The 24,400-nt window shown below is 49.1% G+C and overlaps 1 protein-coding gene across 2 annotated transcripts in view; it reads right to left on the reverse strand.

The window, feature by feature from the left end:
- Positions 1-421: 421 nt before the first annotated feature.
- The window catches only part of Trpv3 (transient receptor potential cation channel subfamily V member 3), a 28,067-nt gene continuing 4,088 nt past the window's right edge, over positions 422-24,400 (reverse strand). The window contains exons 2-17 of one of the 2 annotated variants that reach the window (XM_052196082.1): positions 20,364-20,468; positions 20,170-20,256; positions 19,140-19,294; positions 18,268-18,444; positions 16,354-16,494; positions 14,270-14,550; positions 12,181-12,357; positions 11,135-11,293; positions 10,378-10,479; positions 9,337-9,410; positions 6,340-6,505; positions 3,834-3,900; positions 2,173-2,447; positions 1,136-1,248; positions 815-894; positions 422-516 (exon numbers count right to left, since the gene is read on the reverse strand). In XM_052196082.1, the coding sequence (XP_052052042.1) occupies positions 422-516; positions 815-894; positions 1,136-1,248; positions 2,173-2,447; positions 3,834-3,900; positions 6,340-6,505; positions 9,337-9,410; positions 10,378-10,479; positions 11,135-11,293; positions 12,181-12,357; positions 14,270-14,550; positions 16,354-16,494; positions 18,268-18,444; positions 19,140-19,294; positions 20,170-20,256; positions 20,364-20,468 (2,254 nt within the window). Of the gene's footprint in view, positions 520-814; positions 895-1,135; positions 1,249-2,172; positions 2,448-3,833; positions 3,901-6,339; positions 6,506-9,336; positions 9,411-10,377; positions 10,480-11,134; positions 11,294-12,180; positions 12,358-14,269; positions 14,551-16,353; positions 16,495-18,267; positions 18,445-19,139; positions 19,295-20,169; positions 20,257-20,363; positions 20,469-24,400 lie in introns of both variants that reach the window. The other variant, XM_052196081.1, reaches the window with a different exon arrangement.

Here is a 24,400-nt window from a genome sequence, read left to right on the forward strand (position 1 = left end):
CTCTGCACATTCTGGGACAGGAGGCGCAGTCATACTTGGGGAGATAAAGGACGAGTGTGTGGGCAGGGGCTGGCCCCAACAACAGACCATAGCAGAGAGAAGACTGCTCTCCCCACTCCTCAGACCCCAGCTCCTTCCTTCCCCAGCACATGTGCCTTGGAGCCAAGCCAACCTGCAGGTTCCTCACCTGAGGCACCAGGAGACTTCCAAACTCAGAGCTGCTGGCCATGGATTTGTCCTGACCTCTGGGGTCACAAAACCCAAGGTGCTTTCCCTTCAGATCCTGACTGCTGCTCCTCAGCAGCCACCAGTCCATGTGAGGAGCATTTCGCTTCTAGTTTAGCACTCTGCATCACACTTCAGCACCAGGGCTCAGCCTGCAGCCTCAGACCAGTGTTCACATCAGCCTTAAGTCATGCTTCTATACCGACGTTTCTGGAAATTCGTCTAATTCATCAAACGCATAGAGGGTGGTTTTGCTATTGCTCCTGGAAGAATCTTGAATCTTGTTTACATCTGCTACAGAGAACAGAATTGGGATTTAGAAGAACATCCTTCTGTGTCTTGTCCTTGTATGTTAATACAATCTTTTTTTTTTTTCTGGTGGTGCTGAAGCTAGAACCCAGTATGTAAGCTACACCCCATACCCTACCACTTCGCTTTTCAAAGCTGTTCTAAACAGTGCTATAGAGTTATCAGAGATGGAGAGGACCTTCAGATTCACAGGTGAGAAAACCAGGCCTCTTGGTCTTGATTCACATGAAGTCACATGGTCCACCAAAGAGGACCCCACACCATCTCAAAGCAATAGTACCTGTCCGTCTTATGGGCCCTGGGTCTTCATTAAGGAAGGACACGTGTGTTTTCCACTCAGTCCACTTCACTTCGTTGATCCTGCAAGGGTGACCATTGCACTCACTGACCATTTATATCACTCAGAATCGCATCTCAGTGATATAAACAAGCACATTTGGGATGCGCCAGGTTCTATATAGCTCCTCTAAGGCCACAGATACAGGGATGCTCCAACCTCCTGTTGGATGATCCTACCAACGTCAAAAACTACTGCCCCACAGCCCTTCCCATTACCACAGACTCAGCCGGAAGTCTCCTGCCCCACAGCCCTCCCCGTTACCGCAGACACAGCCGGAAGTCCTCATCTGCGACTTTGCACAGCTCGCCCATGCGGAATCTGCTTCTCAGCCATTCTGGTAACATTTTCTCGAACTCCAAGATGGTCCTGGCTCTCTGAGGAGATAAAGAAGCCTAAACTGATTTCTCCAAGCCTGCTCTGAGAGTCCTGCTCCAGATGAGGGTACACCCATGGGTACCCCATCTGATAGCCCACTCCAGCCTCATTTGTGCTTAAAGCAGAAGTTTTGGGGGTTTAGAGTAATCATGAATTCAAACATGAGAAAGGAACTCTGGGACTAATAAATTGCCTTCAGTTTGACATAAATAGTATGTCAGGATATCTGGAGCCTCCCAACTGAAATGCTGGGATTCTGGAACTGTGGATGGAAGAAAGTTCAGAGGTCAAACATTCCCACACTGTCTCCCAGGCTTGAGCACCCTGGAAGCTTCCCTAGTAGTGGGCCCAATCTCCCTGGAGCATTATGCACAGCCCAGTTTAAGAGGTTCTGGTAACGGGAAACCCAAAACCTCTTCCCCTGTAGTCATGTGCATTTCCATCCTGCCAACTAGGATGGCAAAAGGAGACTGTAGCCCCCTCCCCCACAAGCAGCTCTGCAGATATCTGAAGGGTTGCACCCTCGCTGCCCTGCCCTCTAAGTCCAACAAGCACTTTCTAAGCAATACTACTCAGTTCCTGAATCAGGTTTGTTGTCACCACAGGATCCACATCCGGAGTTGTTCCCAGGACTGGGAAATGATGAGGCCAGGATGGAACAGAGCAGAAACGCCACTTTCATTGTTCCAGAACCTTACTTCTCAACCTGGAGTCACTCCTCAGTGCCCACACATCACGGGTGACAATGAATAGAGCGTCCCGGAAAGCCTGCATTTCCCCTCTATGCGTTGCTGTTCTAGACCCTGTTCACAAACCACCTACATTAAGGCTGAAGCAGAGTCTCAGGACACACCCCAGACCTGCTGGTGCTGAGGGCAGTGCAAGACCTCAGGATGAAATACTGAACACAGTCCCCAGCTCACCTGCAAGCGCCAGATCCGCTCGCTTTCTTTGGAGACGTTCTCCACCGTCTCCCCCATGAGGGCAATGAGCATGTTGAGGAGGAGGACAAAGGTGAGGATGACATAGGTGATGAGTAGGAAGAGAAAGAGGATGGGGTAGGTGGAGTTCTGCTGGATGTTCAGGTCGCCCAGGCCTATGGTGAGCTTGAAGAGCTCCAGCACCGCCTCGCTGAAGCTGCCATAGGAGCTGCAGTCCTTTTTGTCCTGGGAGCATTTCTCAATCAGTGAGGCCAGCGCTGCGGGGAGAGCAGGGAGAAGTGGCTCTGCTGTCTGGCCACTCAAGAACACATGTTTGCTGTACACACTGCTGCCTCCTTCCCTCTGGCCTCTCAGTTCCCATCTCTGCTCTTCTTCCTCTCCAGTGTCAGGATTCCCCGAAGCCTACTGAGGCTGATTTTCTTGCCTGGCCGGCAGAAAGCCCTTCCTGCCCACTGTAGCCTCTTCTCCCCTCCTCTATCTGAAGCTTAGCCCTCCCTCATCCACAGCCTTGCCTCTTAACCTGTGAGTGACCCCGGCTTCCCGTAGATTAAGGTTCTGACTGCCTGTAGCCCCAGTGGTCTCCCCCAGCACTCTAAGATCCTGCATCCTGTACAGAGCCTTATTGGAGTGTCATGCCACATGGTAGGAACTTGACATTGACCAAGAACAATCCCTGGCTTCGGGCAGGAATCTGAGGTTAGGACTATAGGGAAGTAGGTTACAGCAGGAATTTTTATCCTATGGTGGAGAAGCTCAGAGTGAAGGTTAAGCTCATTGTTCCTCCAGGTCTACGAATTCCTGAATTAAGCAGGTGACCCACCCAGCTGCCTGAGCAGTAGAGCCAAGGACCACCAGAAGACTTTCTCCGGAACTCAGCCTGAAGTCTGGGGGGGAGGGATTTGCCCAAACTGTTAAAAGGTCTGACTGCCATTAAAGTTGGGGCCTCGATCGGTAAACTCGTCCTGGCCTCATTCTTTTCACCCCTTCCCCATCTATCCCTCAGCTTCTGTTACAGCAACCGACAGATGAGTGCAACCGTGTCAACAGTCACTGAAAAGGGTGAAGGAGGGTCCACAAAATTGCCCTGGAGTAAAACATGCTAAACATGCCATTTCCCCATACAGTGGTTAGTAATAAAATCAGGTTATGTCATTCCCTCTGGATTTTAAAAAGGTCCTCTACATATTTGGTCCCCAATAAACCATAAGTTCCCACAGCAGTATCTGAAGCAAACTGTCAAGAGTCACAAAATGTGGAAGTCCAGAGAAATACACCTCAGTGCACTAGATTGCTCCTAGGTTTTGAAGACTACCCATCAAGTTTCTGTGAGCTCTCATTTGCCATCCGCAGGATGGGGTAAGAACATCTACTGAGCCTATCAGAGATTGTGATGGATGTGACAGTCTGGGGGAAACATGGGTTTGATGGGTGAGAGTGACAGCCTTGAGTCACTAAACCATGGGATCGGGGGTGATAATTCTGACTTGCTCAAGTAGATGAGAGAAGGTAAAAAGTTCTTTGCAGACACTAATGTGACAGGTACTATGTTGCTGCTGATGAAGCCACTGTGTGCTTTGTCATTCTGATATCTGGATAAGGTACTTAACAAGCATGGGAGTTACTGTTAGTTGTGAAGCAATTACCTACTCCAAATCCAAGTAAGAACAGGATGTAAACAAACAAGAACTTCAAAACATCATGCAAAATGACCTGCAAAGAAAGGGACATGATTCGAGTGTGAGGTGAGCGATGAGCGCACATGGTTGTTGTGCACTGGTCTCCCTGCATCCTGCTGTGCTCTCTCTCCACCCCCTCCATCCCTTTTGATGGTCCCAGGCTCCTCTGAGGGCCCTGCCTCTACAAGGAAGTCTTCTTTCCTGCTTTGTCCCCAATACCTCTCTTCCCTCCGCCTCACCTCCCAGCACACAGTCTCTCTGATTCACCCTGTGCCTTTCTCTATGGAGTCTCACATCTGGGCCTCCCTGTGGACAATGACATGCCAGAGCCAGCATATACCAACTTCTAAACTATCTAAAATGATAGTTGAATTCACATGAATGTTGTGACCATATCCACTATGAAATACTAAATCAAACATTCAATTGTAAGATAAATACATTCTGGGGCTCTCATGAAACATAGCAAATTGTGCAGTTGAAGTGTGCCCAAAGCATAGGTCTCCAATTTTCTAACATACATGGTGGCTGTATTAGCTACACTGAAGTTGGTAATCACAGTATATAATTATACCTGATCCTACACTTTAGATGTATACAAATTTTCAATTGTAGCTCAATAAAAAATTCTAAAAAATAATTTTTATCACAAAAACATTCAATGATTAAATCAAGCATAATGGAACAGGCTTGTAGCCCAAGCATGATGAGGGCTAAGGTGTGAAGGGCATGAACTTCTAAACTAGCCTGAGCTCTATCTTAAGAAACTGTCTCAAAATATAATTTTAGTCACATCTATTTATAATTAAGCTACATTTTTAACATAGTAAATATTCGATGTTGAGTGTTATCTGACTATATCTATTGTAACCAGATAGTGGAAGGACTATGTTATAATGTGCAACTGCACATCTCTTCCCAGATGTGTTAAGTGGTTTAATGTCAGCAGCTGCAAATCCACCATGGTAGGAACATTCATGCCATGGAAACTAGCAATGCCATGAATATTTAAATCCTACCAACAAAGTTCTCCTTATTGTATTGATGTCTGCATCTAGATTCAAGACAGTGACCCAGAAAATGTTAAGGCAGATTAAACTTTTAAAATGTGGACTGTCTGAAACTCACAACTGGTCAAAGTGCAGAGAAAAAGTATCTGTGGAGGTTCAGCCACAAATGCAAGGTCTACATTATATCCCTTCCTTCCCAAGGCTCAGTGACTACTGTGGGATCAAGGGCAACAAGACTGTAAGAGCCAAGGTTCATGGAAGAGGAGATGAAAACATTGTCTTCTAGACATGCCAGGGCCACTGTATCAAAGAACTGTAACTGCTTCCTGTAGAAGTCCTGCACAAGATCAAGCCAGCCATGATAATGGATGTCTTCTCAGCGAGGAAGCCTGCTCTTAAAGTTTTTCTTTAAGAGTTGGACCTTGGTAAGTTGGCCACATTCCAGTGGATGAAACCCACACCCATGAACAACACAAATGGAATCATTAAGCACACGTGTGTGTATGGTTTTATATATATATGTGTGTGTATGTGTGTATCATATATTATATATATTATATACACATATATGTATGTATATATATTGTATGTGTATTTTTTAAGAAAAGAGAAAATGAAGTTAACAGGGTTGGGTGAGGAAAGAGTGGATCTAGGAGAAGATAGGCTGAGGAGTCAGGTAAATATGATCAAAAATGTATGCATGTGTGAAATTTTCAAATTTTTAATTAAAATATTGTATTTTTAAGGTATAGGCTGTCGCCTGGTCTACAGAGTGAGTTCCAGGACAGCCAGGGCTACACAGAGAAACCCTGTCTTGAAAAAAACAACAACAACAAAAAAAAAGGTATAGGCTGTCTTTCATGAATAGCACAGGAATGTTAACATCCTTCTGGTGCTTGATACTGTTATCCAGTTCAGTAAAGCAATTGATCTCAGCTTGACCAGCACCATCCAGACTATCTCACCTTGCTGCTTACGAAGTGAACCATCAACCAGCTGGAAAGGAGCAGCTCTCAGGGTCAGCTGCACCCACAGGCTAGTGACAGATACAACCCCATCAGAAGCAACAAACTGCTACTCATCTCATCCTTCGTGGTGTAAAAATGTACAACAAATGAATGTATGTATGTATGTATGTATGTATGTATGTATGTAGTATGTATGCAATGTATATATACACTTGTCTGTTACGTACAAGCATGGATACACACATACAAAGAGCAATGGTTAGATGTCCTCCAGCACACCACTGCTCAAGTGTCAGAACATTTCCTTCACAGACTATGTCCCTTACCAATGCCTAACAGCCCAGGTGACTTAAAGTCTAACCAAAATCCAATAAAGGCCATGGCATTTTAGAGAGTGCTGGCTACCAATTTTTGCTCCAGATCTTAAGTTTCCACATCTGAAAAGTGGACACCCCACCCTCAAAGGGTGCTCTGCCTGCACAGTTCCCGGCATACCTTCTGGATCATGACGCTGTACATGCCCATAGACTGGAAGCCTCTCGTGTAGTAGAGCATGTTCGCCCATCCCAGGGCCATGGCCAGCACAAGGCAGGCAAGGTATTCTTTGTAGGCAAACAAGTACAAGAATACAGACAGTATCACAAGCACAGCTTGGACAAAACTGTTCAGGAGACACAGGAGACAAGGACCTTACTTAGCAGCAGCAGAAACATTCAACCCCAAACCTTAACCTCCGAAAAGGTCGCCATGGTAGCTGATGCTGACAGGACATGCAAGGGTTCCCAGCATCATTCAGCTGGGTCTAAATGCAGTGTAGACTGCATTACTAGATGCAAGGCAGAGCCAGTGTGGGCTGCCAGCAGACTCTGCCTTGCAGCCCATAAGGCCAGATGCCTTGGAAATCACCTGTATGGTTACAGTTCCCACACAGATGTGGGAAACACTAGGGAAGATCAGGGATTTAGTGAAAAGCATGTTTTTAATAAATTACAAAAGCTTCCAACATTCATACTCAGAAACTAATTATAATTTTAAACTCTCCCAAAGCCTACTCTTTTATCATTTTAAGGTGTGCTATATGCTAATGGAAGTAAGGCAGTTATAAAATGACAGTTAACATCATTCTATCTATAAGAAGTACCCAGAGTTGTCAAACTCGGAAGACAAAAATGGAAAGGAGGTTACCAGAGGGGAAGACAGTGGGGGGTTATGATTTACGCAATGAAGGGCTTCAGTTTTGCCTGAAGAAAAGTACCCTGGAGGTTGGGTGCACAGCCACGTGGATTTACTCCACAGCCTTGAGCTGTGCTTGGAAGAGGTGAGCATGGTGGTTTCAGGGTCCCTGGGATGACTCGAGGGGTAAAGGAGCATCCTGCCAAGCTGGCAGCCTGAGTCCGGACCCTGAAACTCACACCCTAGAAGCAGCTCCTGCGAGGCGTCCTCTGACTTCCATATATGCACTTTGATATGTGTCTCCCACCAGATTATTTTAAAGATGGTAGTTTTGCGTGACATGTCATTGTGGAAGAGATAGCAGGACAATTGCAAGAGCCAGAGTTTGGGGAAGCCTGCTGTAGAACAGTGTTTTCTGAGTGTGACAGGGCTGTCCTGTTGCACAAGATTAAGCTACCCAGAATTCCAGGGAGTAGGGGAGGGGCCTAAGAAGCCCCACCCACAGCTGAGGAGCTGTTGGCAACTGATGGCTGCTGCTGGGGAAGAAAGTGCTTTCTTTGGCCATGTAGCCCCTGGTGGATTGCCAGCCTGGTCTACATAGTGAGCTCTGAGCCAGCTACATAGGGAGACCCCGTCTCTAAAACACTAAAACTAGTACAGGAGATTGGGAGGGAGGAGTGGTAGAGGAGTATGCAAAGTGTTAGAAGGCTGAGAGTAAAAACTGGGTTTGATGAAATATACTGTACACATGCATAAAAAAATTTCCCAAATATAGCATGTAACAAACATATATGAAGAAAACATGTAGCAAACATACATGAAGAAAAAGTCCTCCTCAACAGTGCTCACACTTCCAGTTTTGCAGACATCTAGTCAAGAATACTCTTGTGTTTCTGATGTCAGGCAGTGTGCACAAAAGAGTCCAGGCCATAGCAAACCTGCTTTTCCCTCAGGTGAAGAACAGAGGCCTGACTGAGGAACCAACTGGGGTTCTCTACCTTCCTCTACCCTGACAAACAGAAGCAGAAGAGCAGGACATCACCCTAAGAGCAGGTCTCCTCAGGAACCAACACACTTTCTCAACAGTGGCAGGCAGGCACACATGTGACCTGCATCCTGGGGCAGTGTCCTTCTGGCCTGTCCACTTGCTGTACCTGTCCCTGGGGTTGAAGAACTCAGTTCATACCACCAGAGGGCAGGTACACACTTTATAAAACGTCCAGGCAGAAGCTGGAGATGGCTCAGCGGCCATAATGCTTCCTGCGAAAGCCTGAGGACCTGAGTTCAGATCCCAAGCACCCAAATAAAAAATCAAGGTGTGACAGTGAATGCCCATCATCCCAGCCCTGAGGAGGCAGGGACAGGAGGATGCCTGGGGCTTGTTGACTATCAGTCTAGCCAATGGGGAACTCCAGATTCAGTGAAAGATCGGGTCTCAAAAAGTAAAGGGTGACCAAAAAAGTAAGGCAAAAATGATTGAAGAAGACACTGGACTTCAAACTCAGGCCTACATACATAAATTAGGCACTCCTGTACATGTGTAGGTACACACCGTATTGGGGGGGGGGGAGAGACAGAGAGAGAGAGACACAGAGAGAGAGACACAGAGAGAAAGAGAGAGAGATATCAGCCTCCTATATATTCAAAAGAAAGAATATTAATGGTGTACTACTGTTGCAAAACCAGCATTCTTCATCCTCAGCCATGGCCTCTGACACTACCACAGAGTCAACTAAGTCTCCCTCAGTAAGCCAAGGGTCACGGAAGCCGTTGGTGTCAGCTGCACGTGACATCATGCAGAGAGGCTGCTAAGCTAGGCTTTCTCCCTGGGAGCCAAGGCCGCCAGCACAGCAACAGCTGGGACTCTGGCATCACTGACAGAGCACTGCATCACGTGCGTGACTTACTACCCTGCCATGAGCATCCCAGGAGTGACTGTAGAGAAGACTGATTTCTCAGGTGCCTTCTAGTCCTGACTGACCAAGGTCTCAGGTGGCAACCCTGGGGAATCTTTGAAGCTTCCCCGAGACACTGCCGTGTGCAAACACCTACAAGATGGCCAAGCCTCTGCTTCTCTGTGGTGCCTGCCATTTGGGGCTCTGAGAGATGGAGTCAGCCTTCCTCTGCCATCAGGACAGTCCTAAGGGTTTCTGATCCCCTTCACAGGCGTTTACATGCACTTCCTTGTAGAGGAGACAGAGGGGACCTCTGGACTATAATGCTAACAGAATGCTTCAACATGACGACACAGTTGGGTGCGATTCCAGAGACTCTTCAGCTCTCCTTATCAGTTGTGACCAAAGGGGTAGGCCTACTTACAAGACAAAATGAAACCAGGCATCCGACAGGATGGACTGAAGATCGGAGGGTCTCAGCAGGAAAATGGCAATGCCCTGGGAGCAACAGAAGAGAAAAGCTTGACCTTCTTCCTGCCCTTCACCCAGGGGTCTGAAGTACTGCTCCAGTGTGGCCGGGGGAGCGGGGACTGTGCATGTGACAGCTGAGCTAGAGTCCAAGGGTGAGGCATGGAAGCTGGCCTGTGCCCAGTGGGCATCACTGACACCTCATTGAAGGTAGAGCGACCATTTCTCACTCCAATCATCAGCCCAGAAACATCGGCTACCCATGAAAACATATTTTCCAGCCTCTGTGCTTTTGTGCCTGCTGCTCATCATGGCCTCCCTACTGATGAAGTTTCCACCCCTCCTCCCACTCCCAGACAAGCTGTCTACCTCTGTCTAAACGCTGTTCTAATCTACCTTACAGTCTAGATGTTTGTGACCATTAGTTCCCTTATCAAACTGATCTTAAGAAAGGCAAACTCCACCCCCAACCCTGTCACGCACACACAACCCAATGTCCCATATACAAAAGGCTCAAAATCTTCAGGTTGATTCACTGGCTAGTTGAATGGATTAAGCAGCTAGATATATGAGTGGGTGAAAGGGTGAGTGGATAGATGAATGGACAAACAGATGGGGGCTGAATTAAAAACAGAAGTATGAAAAAAGAAAAACAGAAGTATGGTGCCTAGGTTCTGTAGGGTTAGAAATGGATGAATGGGTGACTGGGTAGATGGTAAGAACAGGTAACAAGATGGTAGAATGGAGAAGGAAGGATGGTAGGCCCAGAGTGCCTTGAAGGATAGATCCATGATGGACAACTTGACAGATGGGTGGAGCAGATACAATGGGCCTGACTTACTCATTGTTCTCTGTAACTTAGGAACCTAAGGCCTACAAAGGAAACATTTTCCTGAAGGTCCTACAGTAGAAGCAGCGCAGACTGGAGTGGAAACCCGCCCTGCTCCACCATGCTGGCCTCACGGGGTGTTCTAGAAGGACATGGAAATGCACTCACCTCTTTCACAGAGATGCACATAGCCCAGATAAGAACAAACATCCTCCCTAGGAGCTGAAGCCAACTCATCTTTCGTGACAGGGCCAAGGGGTGTGGGAGAGCCTGGGGAGGAAGGGGAGGGGTGAGTGTGAGGAGCGGAGAGGGAAGGGCAGCACCAGCTCTGGAGGACCCAGGCTGTCTGTGCATGCTGGACCCTGGAGATGGACCGGGGCAACTGTCGAACCTCATCTTCTAGCCCTGCCTGCCCCGCCCTCGATGGGAACCCAGCACTTTGCAGTAAGGACAATGCACTATGTGCTAACAACCCCACAGCCTAACTGCACAGTTCTTCTCAACCACACCCATTATTAGACACTCAAAGGGGCCTCCTCACAGTTCAGCAAAGCAGAGACTCTGCACCCCCACTAACAGGTGGGAAACTGAGGCCCAAAGAAGTGAGGAAGCTTAGCTAAGTGAGCTCTCCTCCACCCACCTTCTGTAGGCCTCACAACAGACAATGTAGTCTAGGCCCACATAGAAAGCCTGGGAAGAGCCTGGGGTTCCTTAATCCCCAACTCTCTCCCAATAAAACTCTCCCTAGATCAGTGCATCTACATTTGGCTAACCATTCTATTCACCAGGAACTTTGGATAATAATTGGATGGCAACATGAAAATCCCTCATATTTGCACCTCAGTTTCCCCATCTCTACATGGGACAGTTCCAGATCCTTTGCCCAAACCTTCTCACCACCACCCCATCCCCAGGACCCCCATACCTCATTTTCCCGAGGACGGTAGTAAGAAACGAGGGTCAGGGTGATGTTGTAGAAGAAATAGAAGCAGAAGGACAGGAAGAACATGTACTTGGCAAATCTCTTCCATTTCATATGCAGCAGTGTATGCAAAGGCTCCAGGGTCAGCATCTCATGCCGGTTCTGGGGATAGAACACCCCACATGGGGATGAGGTAGGCAGAGAAGGACCATGTGCAAAAGGCCCATCCGGAGCCCAGAGGCAGAAGGCTCCAGTCATCAGGAGCAACGGGCTGGCTTGATGGAAATGCTGGAAGGGTAACTCCTAGCTCCCAGGGCTCCTTTTAGGGCAGTCAAAAAAAAAAAAAAAAAAAAGACAGGAGCCTGGGTTTTTCCCAGCAGAAAGAGTACTGATGGGCAGCAAGGGGTGGGGCTAGAAAGGGGTTCCAGTGTCCCTGTGACCTTAGGGCATCCCCTGAGCCTCTCTTGGCTCACCTCTTCATCTCTATCACAACCTCTACCCACCCTGCTAGACAGGCTCCTGTGAGGGTCCGGGGAGCCTCTGGGGAGCAGGACTCTTTAAGGTGGAGATCTGGCCCACGGCCTCACTCCTCGAAAGAGCTGAACACTCTGAACTGCTCCTCAGGCTTCAGCTCCAGCTTCATTGGCTTTCCCTCTCCCACCTCCCCCTGGAATGGCCCCGATCGCTCAAGACAGTGAGCACTGTCTGACCTCTTGTGTACTCAAGCTTAGAGGAAGAAAGCCAAGCCATGATGAGTTAGGGTGTGCAAGATCAGTGCCACACAGCTAGCTCCTCTTCATTGCCTCCAAACGGCTTGGGATTCTGAAGACAGCCCCTTACCCTTAGCTCTATTATTATTCACTGTTAGCCAGAAACAAAAGAGCTCGTATCTGGGTCCCGCCCTCTATGTATGCCAGACTCCATCACCCAGATAAATCACCAATATGGGACTTAGGGGACTCTGGCACAACTGTTGCCACGGTCCTCAAGCCCTGGCCTGAGGTCCAGCCCTCACTCTTTGTCCCTGCCGACCTGCCTGGGAGACCCACATCAATGTTGGTGTTGTAGACGATGATCTCCAGCACAGAGTTATCTGTCGTCGTGTCCACGTTGGTGAGGTCATAGAGGGAGGATGACACCGGCCCGTAGGCCCAATCCGTGAACTTCCTGGACAGGCTCCGGAGAGGCTTCTCCTTGATCTCACGGCTGAGGATGTACTTCAGGATCTGGGGACAAGGAGAGGGGTAATGGGACAATAGGCCTGAACCATCCAGAGGCGGGTCAGCCCAGAAGTGTGTCCCCATCACAAAGGGTGTAAGTGCCACCTCCGCCTGCAGCCGTGACCCTGGGTTCCAGCTATAGCTGTAAAATGGAAGTAAGGCTCATAGTCCTTGCCTTCTCACAGAGTGTGAGAGGCCTTTTGCACACTGCAGCAAGCCAAACCACCAAGTGGGCCCCAAAACCAGCTGAGCTCCAGCCCAGGAATGAATCCACCAATTGGCCATTTTCAGAAGTGATTTCCGTGAGGCCTGAACTTGAAGCTCTCTGTTTCTCTGCTCCTCCATTCCGCCCTCAGTCTAGACTCTACAGCCAGGCTCATCACTCCAGCTAAACAAACTGTGACATCAGGCACCAGCCTTTGCAAAGAGGACCATGACGCCCACTCTGTAAGTCAGTAGTCTTCAAACTCTGCTGCATGTTAGGGTCCCTGGGGAGTTTTTCAAAACACACAACCAACTACTAAAACTCCAGATGCAGGGAGAAATCTGGGAAGTGTTTTGTGAAGCTCTCGATATGAGTCCCCTGTACAGGAGAGTCACTGGCCTCCTTGCTTCCACTTCCTGAAAGCTAACCCATCAATCACCCAAGGCTGGGGATACAGCATCCAGGGGTGTGAAGCCAAAACCCAACAGGAGAGATCTGTTGGGAGGACAGCATCAGTGTGTGACTCTCACACAGCCCCACTGCGTCTCGCACCACAGCCCAGGCAGACAGCTCCTGCATCCCAGTGAATAAAAGCCCCCGGGGCAGGTCTGTAGCGTGGCTGGGTCCTCTACTCCCAGTGTGGCAGCCACCTTGGGTGACATCCAGGAAAGTTTTCTACAAGACGCTGAATAAAGGGGAGCCTCCCCGGTGGGGACCTTCCCTAGACTTGATGAGAGTACTTTTCCCTAGAGCATAAGGCTTGGTCCCAGGGCCATGCCTCCTGTAAGGTGCATCTTCCCTAGGCTGGGATGGCAAGGAGGACAAATGAGAGAGGGACATGCAGGAAAGGGCTCATGGAAGAAACCAAACCCACAAATCCCCTCTGACTCTCCTCAGAACTCCATAAGCTATAACCCTGGGTGGCAGGAGAGGGGGGGTCAGACACACAATTCTCCCTTTGTTAAAGCTGTTCTCATCTCCCCCGCCCTCTACAAGGGAATAAAAAGGTCCCTTGTGGGCTCCAGCCCTGGCCTGACCTCAGGGCAGCTGACTAGGAAGGTACAAGGATACACAGCTGGAACTTCTCAATAGATGCCAACTATCCAGTGTCCTTCCACAGTGTCCCAGAAGCCACACTCCCCTCCCAAGATCTATTCCCTGAGAAGAAATCTGATATCAGCCAGACCACAGTTCCAGCCACAGATGAACACATCAGCCAGTCCCTGCACAGGTCTTCCCAAGTGCCTCTCAGATCGGCCTGGAGTTCTTTGACCACATCACACAGGCAAAGGGGCCCATATGACCACACCCTGTTGGATAAGAGGCCTGACCAACAGAGTAAGGTCCTCCTATTGGCAGGGAGAAGCTGCCCATTGACTGTGGACTCAGAGTAGCCATTCTGAAACCGCTGCGACCAGAAGCAGCGAGCCTGAAGGACAGACACACAGCTGTAGTTGAGTGTCACCACTCAGGAATGCTCAACCACAAAGCACCTGCGATATTGCATCACCTTGGCCTTAGGGATTCACTGATCTGGCTCCACCTAGGAAGTCCCAGGAAGAAAGAATGAACCCTGGAGTACAGGACTGATGTCTTAAGGGTGGCCCACATGCTGGATTTCACGGAGCCACCACTGCACTTGCAGACCTAAGCTGCAGCCTTCCCAGACATGGACCGTGCTTCCCTGGCCCCGCACCCGCTGCAGGGTCCCACCTCAGCCTTGCCCATCTTGGCAGCCAGCTGCAGTGGCGTGAGACCATCATTGTTGCGCATGGTCTCCAGCTCCCAGTTGCCACTCCTCAGCAGGATCATGTCATACATGCGCTTAACAAAGTCATTCTGGGTCTTGAAGTCCTCGGCCACTGTCACCAGCGCATGCAGGATGTTGTTTCCCCGAGAGTCCTGGGAAGTGATGTCCGTCTGCTCATTCTCCATCAGCAGCTGCACAATCTCAGGCTGGTTGGTACATGCTGCCAAGGCCAGGGGCGTCTCACCTGGGAGAGGGGAGTGGCTGAGCTCAGTCCTTTCATAGGCCAAAAGCAGCATCCTCCAGGCCCCCGTCCCAGAGGCCATCACAACAGCATTGATCCCTGAGGCTCCCTGACCACCTCCCTCTCTGCTCAGCGAAGTCTGAAGCGGGTTTACACCCTAGCCACCTGTGCCCCCTGCTCCCCAATGACTGCTCAGTGGAGGAGCAGATGTCTCTGTTAGGTCCCCACTTACCCAGAATGAGAACTCTAATTCCAGCACACTGCACAAAGCCCTCTCTGTTCTGAGCTCCTCTCATCCTCTCACCCATGTTCACACCTCTCCTGTCACAATGGCCTTCTTCCTCCAACACGGGGCACTCTCTAAGCTCAGGGCCTTTGCACACACTGTCCCTGCTTCCTGCAGCTGCTCTGCACTGCTTATTCTACTTCCTTGCCAGACCCCACCGTGTCCGTGACTCACTCCCCTCGCCCTATTTAGATTTCGAAACCCTTCCACCCGCCCGGACAAAACCCTGGGTTCTTCTTCCGCTTTTCACTCCCACCTGTGCCCTCTCTTCATTCCGCCCAACAAATGTTTCCCAACACTGGCTGTAATTAGGTCCTAGGCGGGCAATGAGGACACAGGGCGCACTGAGCAAGAAGCTGTCCTCAAAGATGCCCAGACTCCTTTGGTCCTGCTGACTAAACGCCCAAAGGTGGGGAATGATGGCTCCGTGGATAAGACTGCTGCTGCACAAGCATGAGGAGCTGAGTTCAAATCCCCAGCACCCATTTAAAAGCTGGGCATGGTTGGCATGGGCAAGGAGACAATGTTCATGGGGCCCACTGGCCACCAGCCTGGTTCTGCCAGAGTCCATCTCAAGGGAAAGGATGAAAAGTAACATAGGGGACACCAGATGACCCCTCTGTCCTCTGCGCCCACATTCACATCTCACAAAAGAGGACAAAACAGAGCAGTGACAGTCAGGCCCAGAGGGGCTTCCCATTGTCCACCCTGACTGTGATGGTGGTAATAGAAAAACAACAGAACTGTATACTAAAATGGGTGGATTCCACTATACCTAAAGTACACATTTTTTTAACCCAAAGATTTTGTAAAGGCAATGTGAACATTGTCAGAAGAGGGGGAAAGACACTTGTGTCAATTCTAACCTTTCACCAAAACATGCACATATACATGTACATGAACACATGCACACATGCATGCACCACACAAGCACACATATACACATGCACACACATGCGCGCGCGCGCACACACACACACACACACACACAGAAAAATAAAACAGTAAATAAAAGCCAGGTTTGAAGGAAGGAGATTACCAAGAGTATCTACCACAAAGATGTGAAGGTAAGGTTCTGGACCCTCAAGCTTACACAAAAGTTACCCCTGGAAGGACATCTTTCTGGCACGTACAACTACAACTGCTTTTGGATGGCTAAGCTGTCAGGGATTCTCCCCCTTCTCTCTGCCAGTCTGCCCAGATGTCACTCATCTCTGTCTTACTCCTCAGAGCCAGTCACCTTCCTTCTCAGCCCAATCTTCTCACCTGTATAATGGGGCCACACACACACACACACACACACACACACGTCTTTGTTCTCTGCAGATGTGACCCTGCTGCCACCAGGTAGCACTGTCAGGCAGGCTCTTCCACCCCAACTGAATCAACACCAACCCACTCGTAATGCACATGCGCAGAGGAGACTCTTGTAGCACCCATGTGTGGAAGGGCTGCAGAGCACAGGACAGGAAGCCCCTCCTCCTCTCTCCCACAACTTTCACACCCGCAGCATCACCTACCAAAATAGAAGCCTTCATGCTGGTATTTGGGGTTGAAGAAGACCCCCTTGGCGTGAGCGTTGACGTCAGCACCCGCTGCTATGAGCACTGCGGTGATGTCTCCCTGGCGCCGTTCGATGGCGATGTTCAGCGCTGTCTGCCCTGCAAACAGGCAGCATAGGTGCTCAAGGGCCTGGGAGAACTTGAAGCGGATCTTGGAGTCCCTTGACCCCAGGTGGCAGTAGCTGACTGAAAATACTAAAGGTGTAGATACCATGTGTGGGGACACGGTGTTGACACCAATTGAAGTCTGGGAAAGCGGGAATGAGCTGCGCCCCACAGTGGGATAAACCAGGGCAGGGGTGCCCACAACCTGCTGCAAAAGCAACAGCAAGGGCTTGGTAAAGAGGCTAGGGAAGGCTGGGAAGGAGGATTTGTGGCCAGGACAGAAAAACCTTACTACAGGGACGAATAAGGTTGGTATATTAACAATATCAAAAACGTATTAAACCTCTGGGGGGTAGGGATCAACCATGAGAAACAAACTCCATCCTTGCACTCAAAAGGACCTCTCTAGGCAGGCCTATTGGCCCAGGCTAGTAATCCCAGCTACACAGCAGACAGGAGCAGGAAGGTCAAGTCTATCTGGGCCACCGGTGAAGTGGGTTCAAGACCAACGTGAGCAACGTAAGAGCATAGCTGTTCAACTGTATTTAAGAAGAGGTGGGGAGGTAGAGCATGGTAAGAACACTTCCCAGTACGGCCACCCCAAAATTAAAGGGGTCTTGTGCCAGCGATGGCAAGACCATAGGACCCTGAGCTACAAACGAAAAGTACAGAAGGTCAGAAGGGGAGAAGAGGCAGGACAAGAAAGCCTCAGACACTGGTCTGCAGTCCTCAGGACTGGTATCAGCTCTTAAGTGACAGGCTGAGAACAGGATAGGCTCACTTCCTCTCACTGTCTGTCTTTCGCTCAGCAATCAATCACCGCAATTCCTCCCTGGGGTTCCCGCCCCTCCTCCACAGTGCCATGACTTTCCCTTTTGAAAGTCTGTAGAGTTCAAAGAATAAATCAAGATTACTTTCCCCATGAGGAGGATTAAAGACACACATCTGAGTCCCCCACCCCCTCCCTGGAAAAGCTGAGGTGTTTACACCCCCTGGCATGTCAGCTAATCATGAGCTGATCGCTTCTGCTGTGACAAGCTATTTACTGACTGCAAAGACTCAGGATATAGCCTGTTAACAGTTCAGTTAAGTGTTTTCTGGTCAGAAAAACAAGGCACTAAATTACAGTCCCTGGTTCCACAAAACCAGGCTGAAGTGGAACCACTTATGTCATTCATGACTGCCAGGCTGACTGCTGGCTTTGTGGAGGGGGGGCCCTACCCGGCTCTCCAGCCTCATCTGCAGGTTTCTCCTTCCTTCCTTGTCTGTTTGTTTGTGTTGTGGTTCTTGAGAATCTAACAGTATCTTGCACATGCTAGAGAAGCTCTCCTCAATCAAATAACATCCCCAGGCCTTTCGATCTTCCTGCTGTAAAATCTACCAAGCCCAGGCCTATCTCGGGCTCTTACCCTGACCCTGCTCTGAATCCTTCCCATCAGGTAAGCTTTGGTCAAGCCCACCACTGTGCAGTTTCACCCCAGCCCACTCCAGTCACTTTCTGTCACATTGCATCATCTTTACTTCTGTTCCCAGCATATTAAGCATAAAGTCACCTTTTTAGAGCACCAACATTTCCTGACTTGTTCGCCCATGCTCAGCATTACTTACAGGGAAAAGGAAGGCTGAGGTGGGTGCCTGCTACATATTTTGGCTTGTCCATAGCCCAAGTGCCTCTGTGAGGCAAGATGGGCTGTACCTGTAGCCACCCCCACCACGGGAACTCCCAGTCTCTTCCCCTCACCCTTAGGTTGCCTTGCCTCCCGGTACCTTCATAGGCCTCTTCCGTGTACTCGGCGTTGATGAACCTGTGCAGGATGTCGTTCTCCTCAGCGAAGGCAAGCAGGAGCCGCACGATCTCTTTGGTGTTAGGATTGATGTTGAGCAAAGCCTTCATCAGGCAGGTCTTCCCAGTGTCTGAGGCTGTCAGCTTGTGCATGAGGAAATCTGCAGACAGTCAAGGACAAACGCAGGGGCAGGAAGGGCAGACAGAGCAGTGGAAGCTGCAGCCTCATACCTCAGAAGCATGCCCTGCTCCGGCCTGCGCTGGGAGCCCCAGCTCCGTACCAGCAGATCCTCTCTTCCTCTCGCAGCCCTCGTCCAGCTCCCTTCCTGGTTTGTTGGTCACAGCTCTCTACCACCGCTGTGAAACCCTAATCCAAGGCCTCCTGCCCTCCAAGCCCTGCACCTTCTCTCTGGAGGAGAGACAATGTCACCTGCAGCCTGGCTGCTCATGTTGGTGGCGAAATCTCTATGACATCCCTCCTGGTCTAAAAGTGCATCTCATCACTTCCCCATCAACCTGCTCCTCTCCTCGATCCCCAGACAGCTATGGACGCCCAAAGCCTTTAATCCCTGTCAATGTCCAAGGAACTCTTCCCCCTCCCCTAGGCCTGCTTCAGGGTCCCAATACTCTTTGAATAGTGACCCTCTCCAGATTTACTCCACACAGTAGCCTGACCACGCCCCCTTCCTGACTAAACTCATGCGTGACTCCCCATGGACCTCAAAGTCAAGCACAAGATTGCTATCCCAATATCCAAGGTGCCTCATGCTCCGGCCCCACAGGAGATAGAGCAGGGCCCAAACCAAACCAACCAGGGTCCCTGAGGCCTACACTCTATGCCAGGCCAGGCACTAACCAGGCACATCCAGGCCACGGCGCCGTCTGCAGAGCTCCTGAAGATCCTGCAGGAGTTCCCGCAGCTCTCCCACGCAGCCCTCGGACACAGCTGCGAAGATGCGCTTCTTCAGCCGCTTCTTCTTCTGCCTCTGTTCTTCCTTGGCCAGGTTTGCGCTAAGACCAGAAGGCATTGCGAATTCATCCTGCGTTCGCCTCTGTTCCGACTCTCTACCATCAAAGCTACTGGCTGCTGGGCCATGCTCCACCCCCTCTGCCTCTCACGTCTTTGGCGGCGCCAATGTTTGTGTTTCATGTTTTATCAAGCTCCCTTTCCAATCCATACGCAATCATATTGATCAAAATACACCTGCATAGACATGGGGATGGTCAAGATGAATATATGCCTATTGTAACCATTACTTTGAAATATGGAACTAAGGGAAGAGAAAGCTCCCTTTATCTCCCTATCTGAACTTTTCCATCTATCCCTCCCTGCCCCCACATTCCAGATAGACTATTGCTGTAATGCAGATGTCTCTCCTTTTACTTGTATGTGTTCTTGCAAACAATACATACTGATGTTCTATGTGAATAGATTTCAAATGTACACAATTGTGTAACTTGTGCTGAAGTCCTTATTCTTTTGTGTATTGTTTAAATGTTTTATAATGAACAAAAAACATTTTATTTTTTAATTATTTATTTTATGTATGTGAGTACACTGTAGCTGTCTTCAGACACACTAGAAGACAGCATCAGATCCCATTACAGATGGTTGTGAGCCACCATGTGGTTGCTGGAACTGAACTCAGGACCTCTGGAAGAGCAGTCAGTGCTCTTAACCTCTCAGTCATCTCTCCAGCCCCAGAAATCATTTTATAATTTATTGATATTTGACTCTGCTCCACAAAATGTCACATGCTACAACCATGGCCCAGGCCTCCAGATGTTTGTCTCACCTCCCAGAGATGATGGCTTCTTTCTCTTTCCTGTGCACCATCCCACCCTTCTAAGACCAGTGAGAGAGGGGGAAGGGGCACACTACTTACCTTGGACTGTTGGGATTGGATGGGGTCTCTGTCACATCATCCTGAGGAGACTGAGGAGAGTCCATGTCATCACAGTTGCCAGAGAGGCTAGAGGTGGAGAAGAGGGACAAGAGCAAGACAAACTCAGAAATGGGCAGTGCTGCTCTGCCACCACCAGGCCCAGCCATGTGTTCAGGCCAGCAGCCAGTACTCACCACTGCCGGATGTTGGAGTCCATCGGCTTGGAGAAGATGGGGGGAGAGGTCTTGGTGACCATGGGGTTGGGCTCAAATCCTTCTATCTCCAGGAAGAAATGGGCACTGAGGGAACACCCAATCAAGGCCATTAGAACTGGGGCAGGGCCTGTCTGTCTGTGTCAGGCAGCCTTGCCACAGAGGACCCCTTCAGACTGAGCCCTAGCCTTTGTGCCATGTACCTTAGCCTAGTTCTCCAGGATGGAGTAGACTCTGGGTTCTAAGCTGAGTCTAAGTGACTCTTGCCTCTAGACGTACTGTGTGGATGAGCCCACGAGGATCACTGGGCATGGCCTGGCACCTGAGGATTTGCTGCTGTTCCCAAGTATACAGTCTTTCAAAGATGGGAATGTGGAGACAGAAGCTGGGTTTCCCATCTCCATCCAGCTATGCCCAGGTCATGAGCCTGAAGGCAGAGCCTTTTAGAGGGGGGCTCAAATCCACACAGGTCTTCCAGCAACTTAGAGAAAGGACCAAAGTCACCCTGGCTTCTCTTGTCATCAGCTCTTTTATCACAGCAGGAAATGGACTAAGAAAGCTATTCTAGGGCAGGGGTTGGAGATCCTCCACTAAGAAGAGAAACCCAAACCAGGCATGCCAGCATCTGGCCCTAATCTCATAACTCAGAGGGTTGAGCTAGGAAGATCATAGGTTTAAGGCCAGCCTGTGCTACATAGCAGGACTATCTCTAAAAAGATATAAAACATAAAACATATCATGTGAGAACGGCTATCATCAAGATAACAAACAACACCAAACGGTGGTAAGAATTGGAACAGTCAAGGAAAGAGCACTCACATAGTGCTGTGGGTAATACAAAATAGTGCAGCCTCTGTGGGAATCAGTATGGAGGCTCCTCAAAACTTTTAAATTAGAACTTCTATACAATCTAGCTCTAAGATCTGTAGGTCTATAGCAGAAAGAATACAAGCTAGCTCCCTACAAGGACACTTTCATATACATTCACAATAGCCGAGTTATAGAGTTAGCCAAGCTGCCCACAAATAAACAAATAAAATACAGTATTTTATAAGATGGTGTTCTCAAAATTGAACTGATTTTTTTCCTTTCTTCTTTTCTTCCTAGGAGGAAGTCACAAGGGTGAGGGGGTGGACCTGGGAGGACTGAGAGGTGAGTGGGACCAACGTGTGTTATGTGGAATTCCCAAATAACCAACAAAACTATGATGTTGGAAAAAATAAAATAAAATAAAGTGCTATCCTATTCACCATGAAGAACAGGATCCTGTATCATTTTCAGGAAAATGCAGGGAACTGGAGATGAGTCTCCTAAGTGAAATAAGCCAGACTTAGAAACACACGATATAGAAAAGTCACCTTAAACTACACGTGGGAATGCCAGGGATGCAGAAGGAAAATGATAATAGGAGAGGGGATAAGAAAGAGTAAGAAGGGTTCTGGAGAGATGGCTCAGCAATTAAGAGCACTGGCTGCTCTTCCAGGAGACCCAGGTTCAATTCCCAGCACCCACATGGCAGCTCACAGCCATCTGTAACTCTAGTCCTAGGGGATTCTGTACCCTCCCTCTTCCGGCTTCTGTGGGCACTTTACATGCATAGTGTACAGACATACATGTGGGCAAAACATCCGTACACATAAGAAATCTACATTCACAAATAAATAAATGTTCAAAATCTATTTTGTAAAAAATAGCAAGAGGGGTTAATGTGATCAAAGTGCATTATGAACAATGTATGAATATCATAATGACACCCCTAACTTTGCAACTGATATATGCAAGCAAAAAAACTAATTGAAAAACAAGGAAAAAGAAAGGAGGGAAAGGGCCCAGAAAACATTCCCAGTCAGTGGGGGAAAGAAACAAGACCATGGCCAGCTTTCTCTTCCACCTTCAAAGGATTAGGAGACACATGCCACCTCAAGAAAAGCTGGACACTGCCCAAGACCTGCCAGCCACGGCTAGCCACACCCACAAATGCAGACACACATGACCTTGGACACCACAGTCACACACTGGGAGGTGAATCTTCCGATGACATTAAGGTGAAGATCAGCTGAGGGTGAACTCAGTTGTGGTACACCCAACCCTGCAGCTGGCCATGTGACCCATCCAAAATGCTGCTTGCCTGACCTCAGGGACACGGCCCTCCTAGGCCCAGAACAAAGGATGTTCCAAAGTGCAGTTCCACCCATCTCAAGTTCATAAAGAAGAGCAGCAGGCTGTGACCAGGGCCCCAGTCTACCAGCAAGAGGCTACGGATGAGCAAGTGCCTTCCCCTCGAGCAGACTCCAGCTGGCCATAAAGCCTGCTTCCCACTGCCCAGGCTAGTGACTGGCACAGGGACGCAGATGGCTCTGCTCTGCTCTCAGCTTCATGCTCTGAGCCTGCTTGCAGCCAAGTCCACTGCAAGGGTTAACTAAAAGGAGGCTATCCAATCAAGTGGGGCAATCAGGAAAAACCTGGTTGACCTGGGAAGTCCCTTTCCTCACTTCAGGCACAGACAAGACTAAAGCTCGTCATTCATCTAGGAAGAAGGGGTACATGGAGCGGAGGACACACTGGCCCTCTCCCTCCTGGCGTCAGACCGTCAAGAGGAGCCTTCTGCCAGGCATGGCGGCTCACACTATGGTATGCTCAGGAAGCTGAAGCAGAAAGATTGTTCAAGGTCACTTTGGAGTACAGGTTAAGAATCTGTTGAGGGGGTTGGAGAAAGAGAGAAAAAAGCCAGAGAGGGAGAGGGAAGAAGGGAGGGAGGGAGGGAGAGATTGAGATTCTGGCCTTAGCTAAAAGCAAATACTTCAAAAGAGATGACAAAATCAAAAGAGAGAAAATTAAGGGAGGAGAAAAATCTTTGAGTGGGACTCAAAACTTGGATTCTGGTCTGTATCTGCCTCCAGCTGGGTGCTCTCCATCTTTAGACCAGGAATCCTCAGCTGATGGGATCCTGATTAGGCCAGATGACTCCCAACTACTCCAAGATCATCCACTTATGGGCTGTCCAGCTAAAAGGGACACTGGAGGTCAACCAGTCAGATGGCCATACTGGTTGGCCTGACTCAGAGGTCCCAATCACATCCACTAGCACTCAGCCTCAAGACAGGCTCCAAAAGCCTGCTTGAGAATTGCTAGATTTTCTCCGTACAGAGCTCCAAATGTTTTCTCCAAGAAAGTTTGGTGTGGTCTTCCCTTGAACCTAATCTGCCTTTGAGGCTGCTCTATTCATAGATACTTATCAAGTGTCTGCACTGTGACAGGCAATGGTCCTGTCTCTACGATAAAGGCAGACTCCCTTCTCTTCCAGACCTGCGATTCCAGTGGGTTGATCAAAACTGGCTTCAAGGTGAGACTGACGCACAGCACAGATAGGCTGTTTCATTCTTCGCTCTCGACAATGCTGCTAATTCAGCTGTCATTCAGCTGTAGGTTTCCCAATGGTAGGCACTATGACGACATTATCCTTGAATTTCCTGAAATCAACCTTGATTTCCTACCAGTAGTCCTAAAACTCAAAAGACCCCATTGAATAAATGTATGGATGGATAGGTGTCCATAGGGGCCCACAGAGACTGAACCACCAACCAGACAGCCTGTATGGGACTGATGTAGGCCCTCTGCATATATGTAACAGTTGTGTATCTTGGTCTTCATGTGGGACTCCTAACAGCAAGAGCAGAGGCTGTCTCTGACTCTGTTGCCTACCTTTAAGATGCTTTCCCCTTACTGAGCTGCCCCAGCTAGTGCCAATAGAAGATGTGCCTAGTCTTACTACAATTGACATACCAAGGCTGCTTGATATCCATGGGAGGCTTCCCTTTTTCTAAAGAGAAAGGAAGGAGTGAATGTTGGAGGAAGGGAGAAGGAAAGAACTGGGAGAAGAGGAGGGAGGGAAAATTTCAGTCAGAATGCAAGGTAAACAAATGAAAGCATTAATTAAAATTAAAAAATAAAAAAGAAAGGATGGGTGATGAATGAGGAGTATTCAAGTAGAAAGAATAACAGCTTGTCAGACAGAAGGA

This window comes from Apodemus sylvaticus, chromosome 10, assembly GCF_947179515.1.
Source record: "Apodemus sylvaticus chromosome 10, mApoSyl1.1, whole genome shotgun sequence".
Lineage (NCBI taxonomy): Eukaryota > Metazoa > Chordata > Mammalia > Rodentia > Muridae > Apodemus > Apodemus sylvaticus.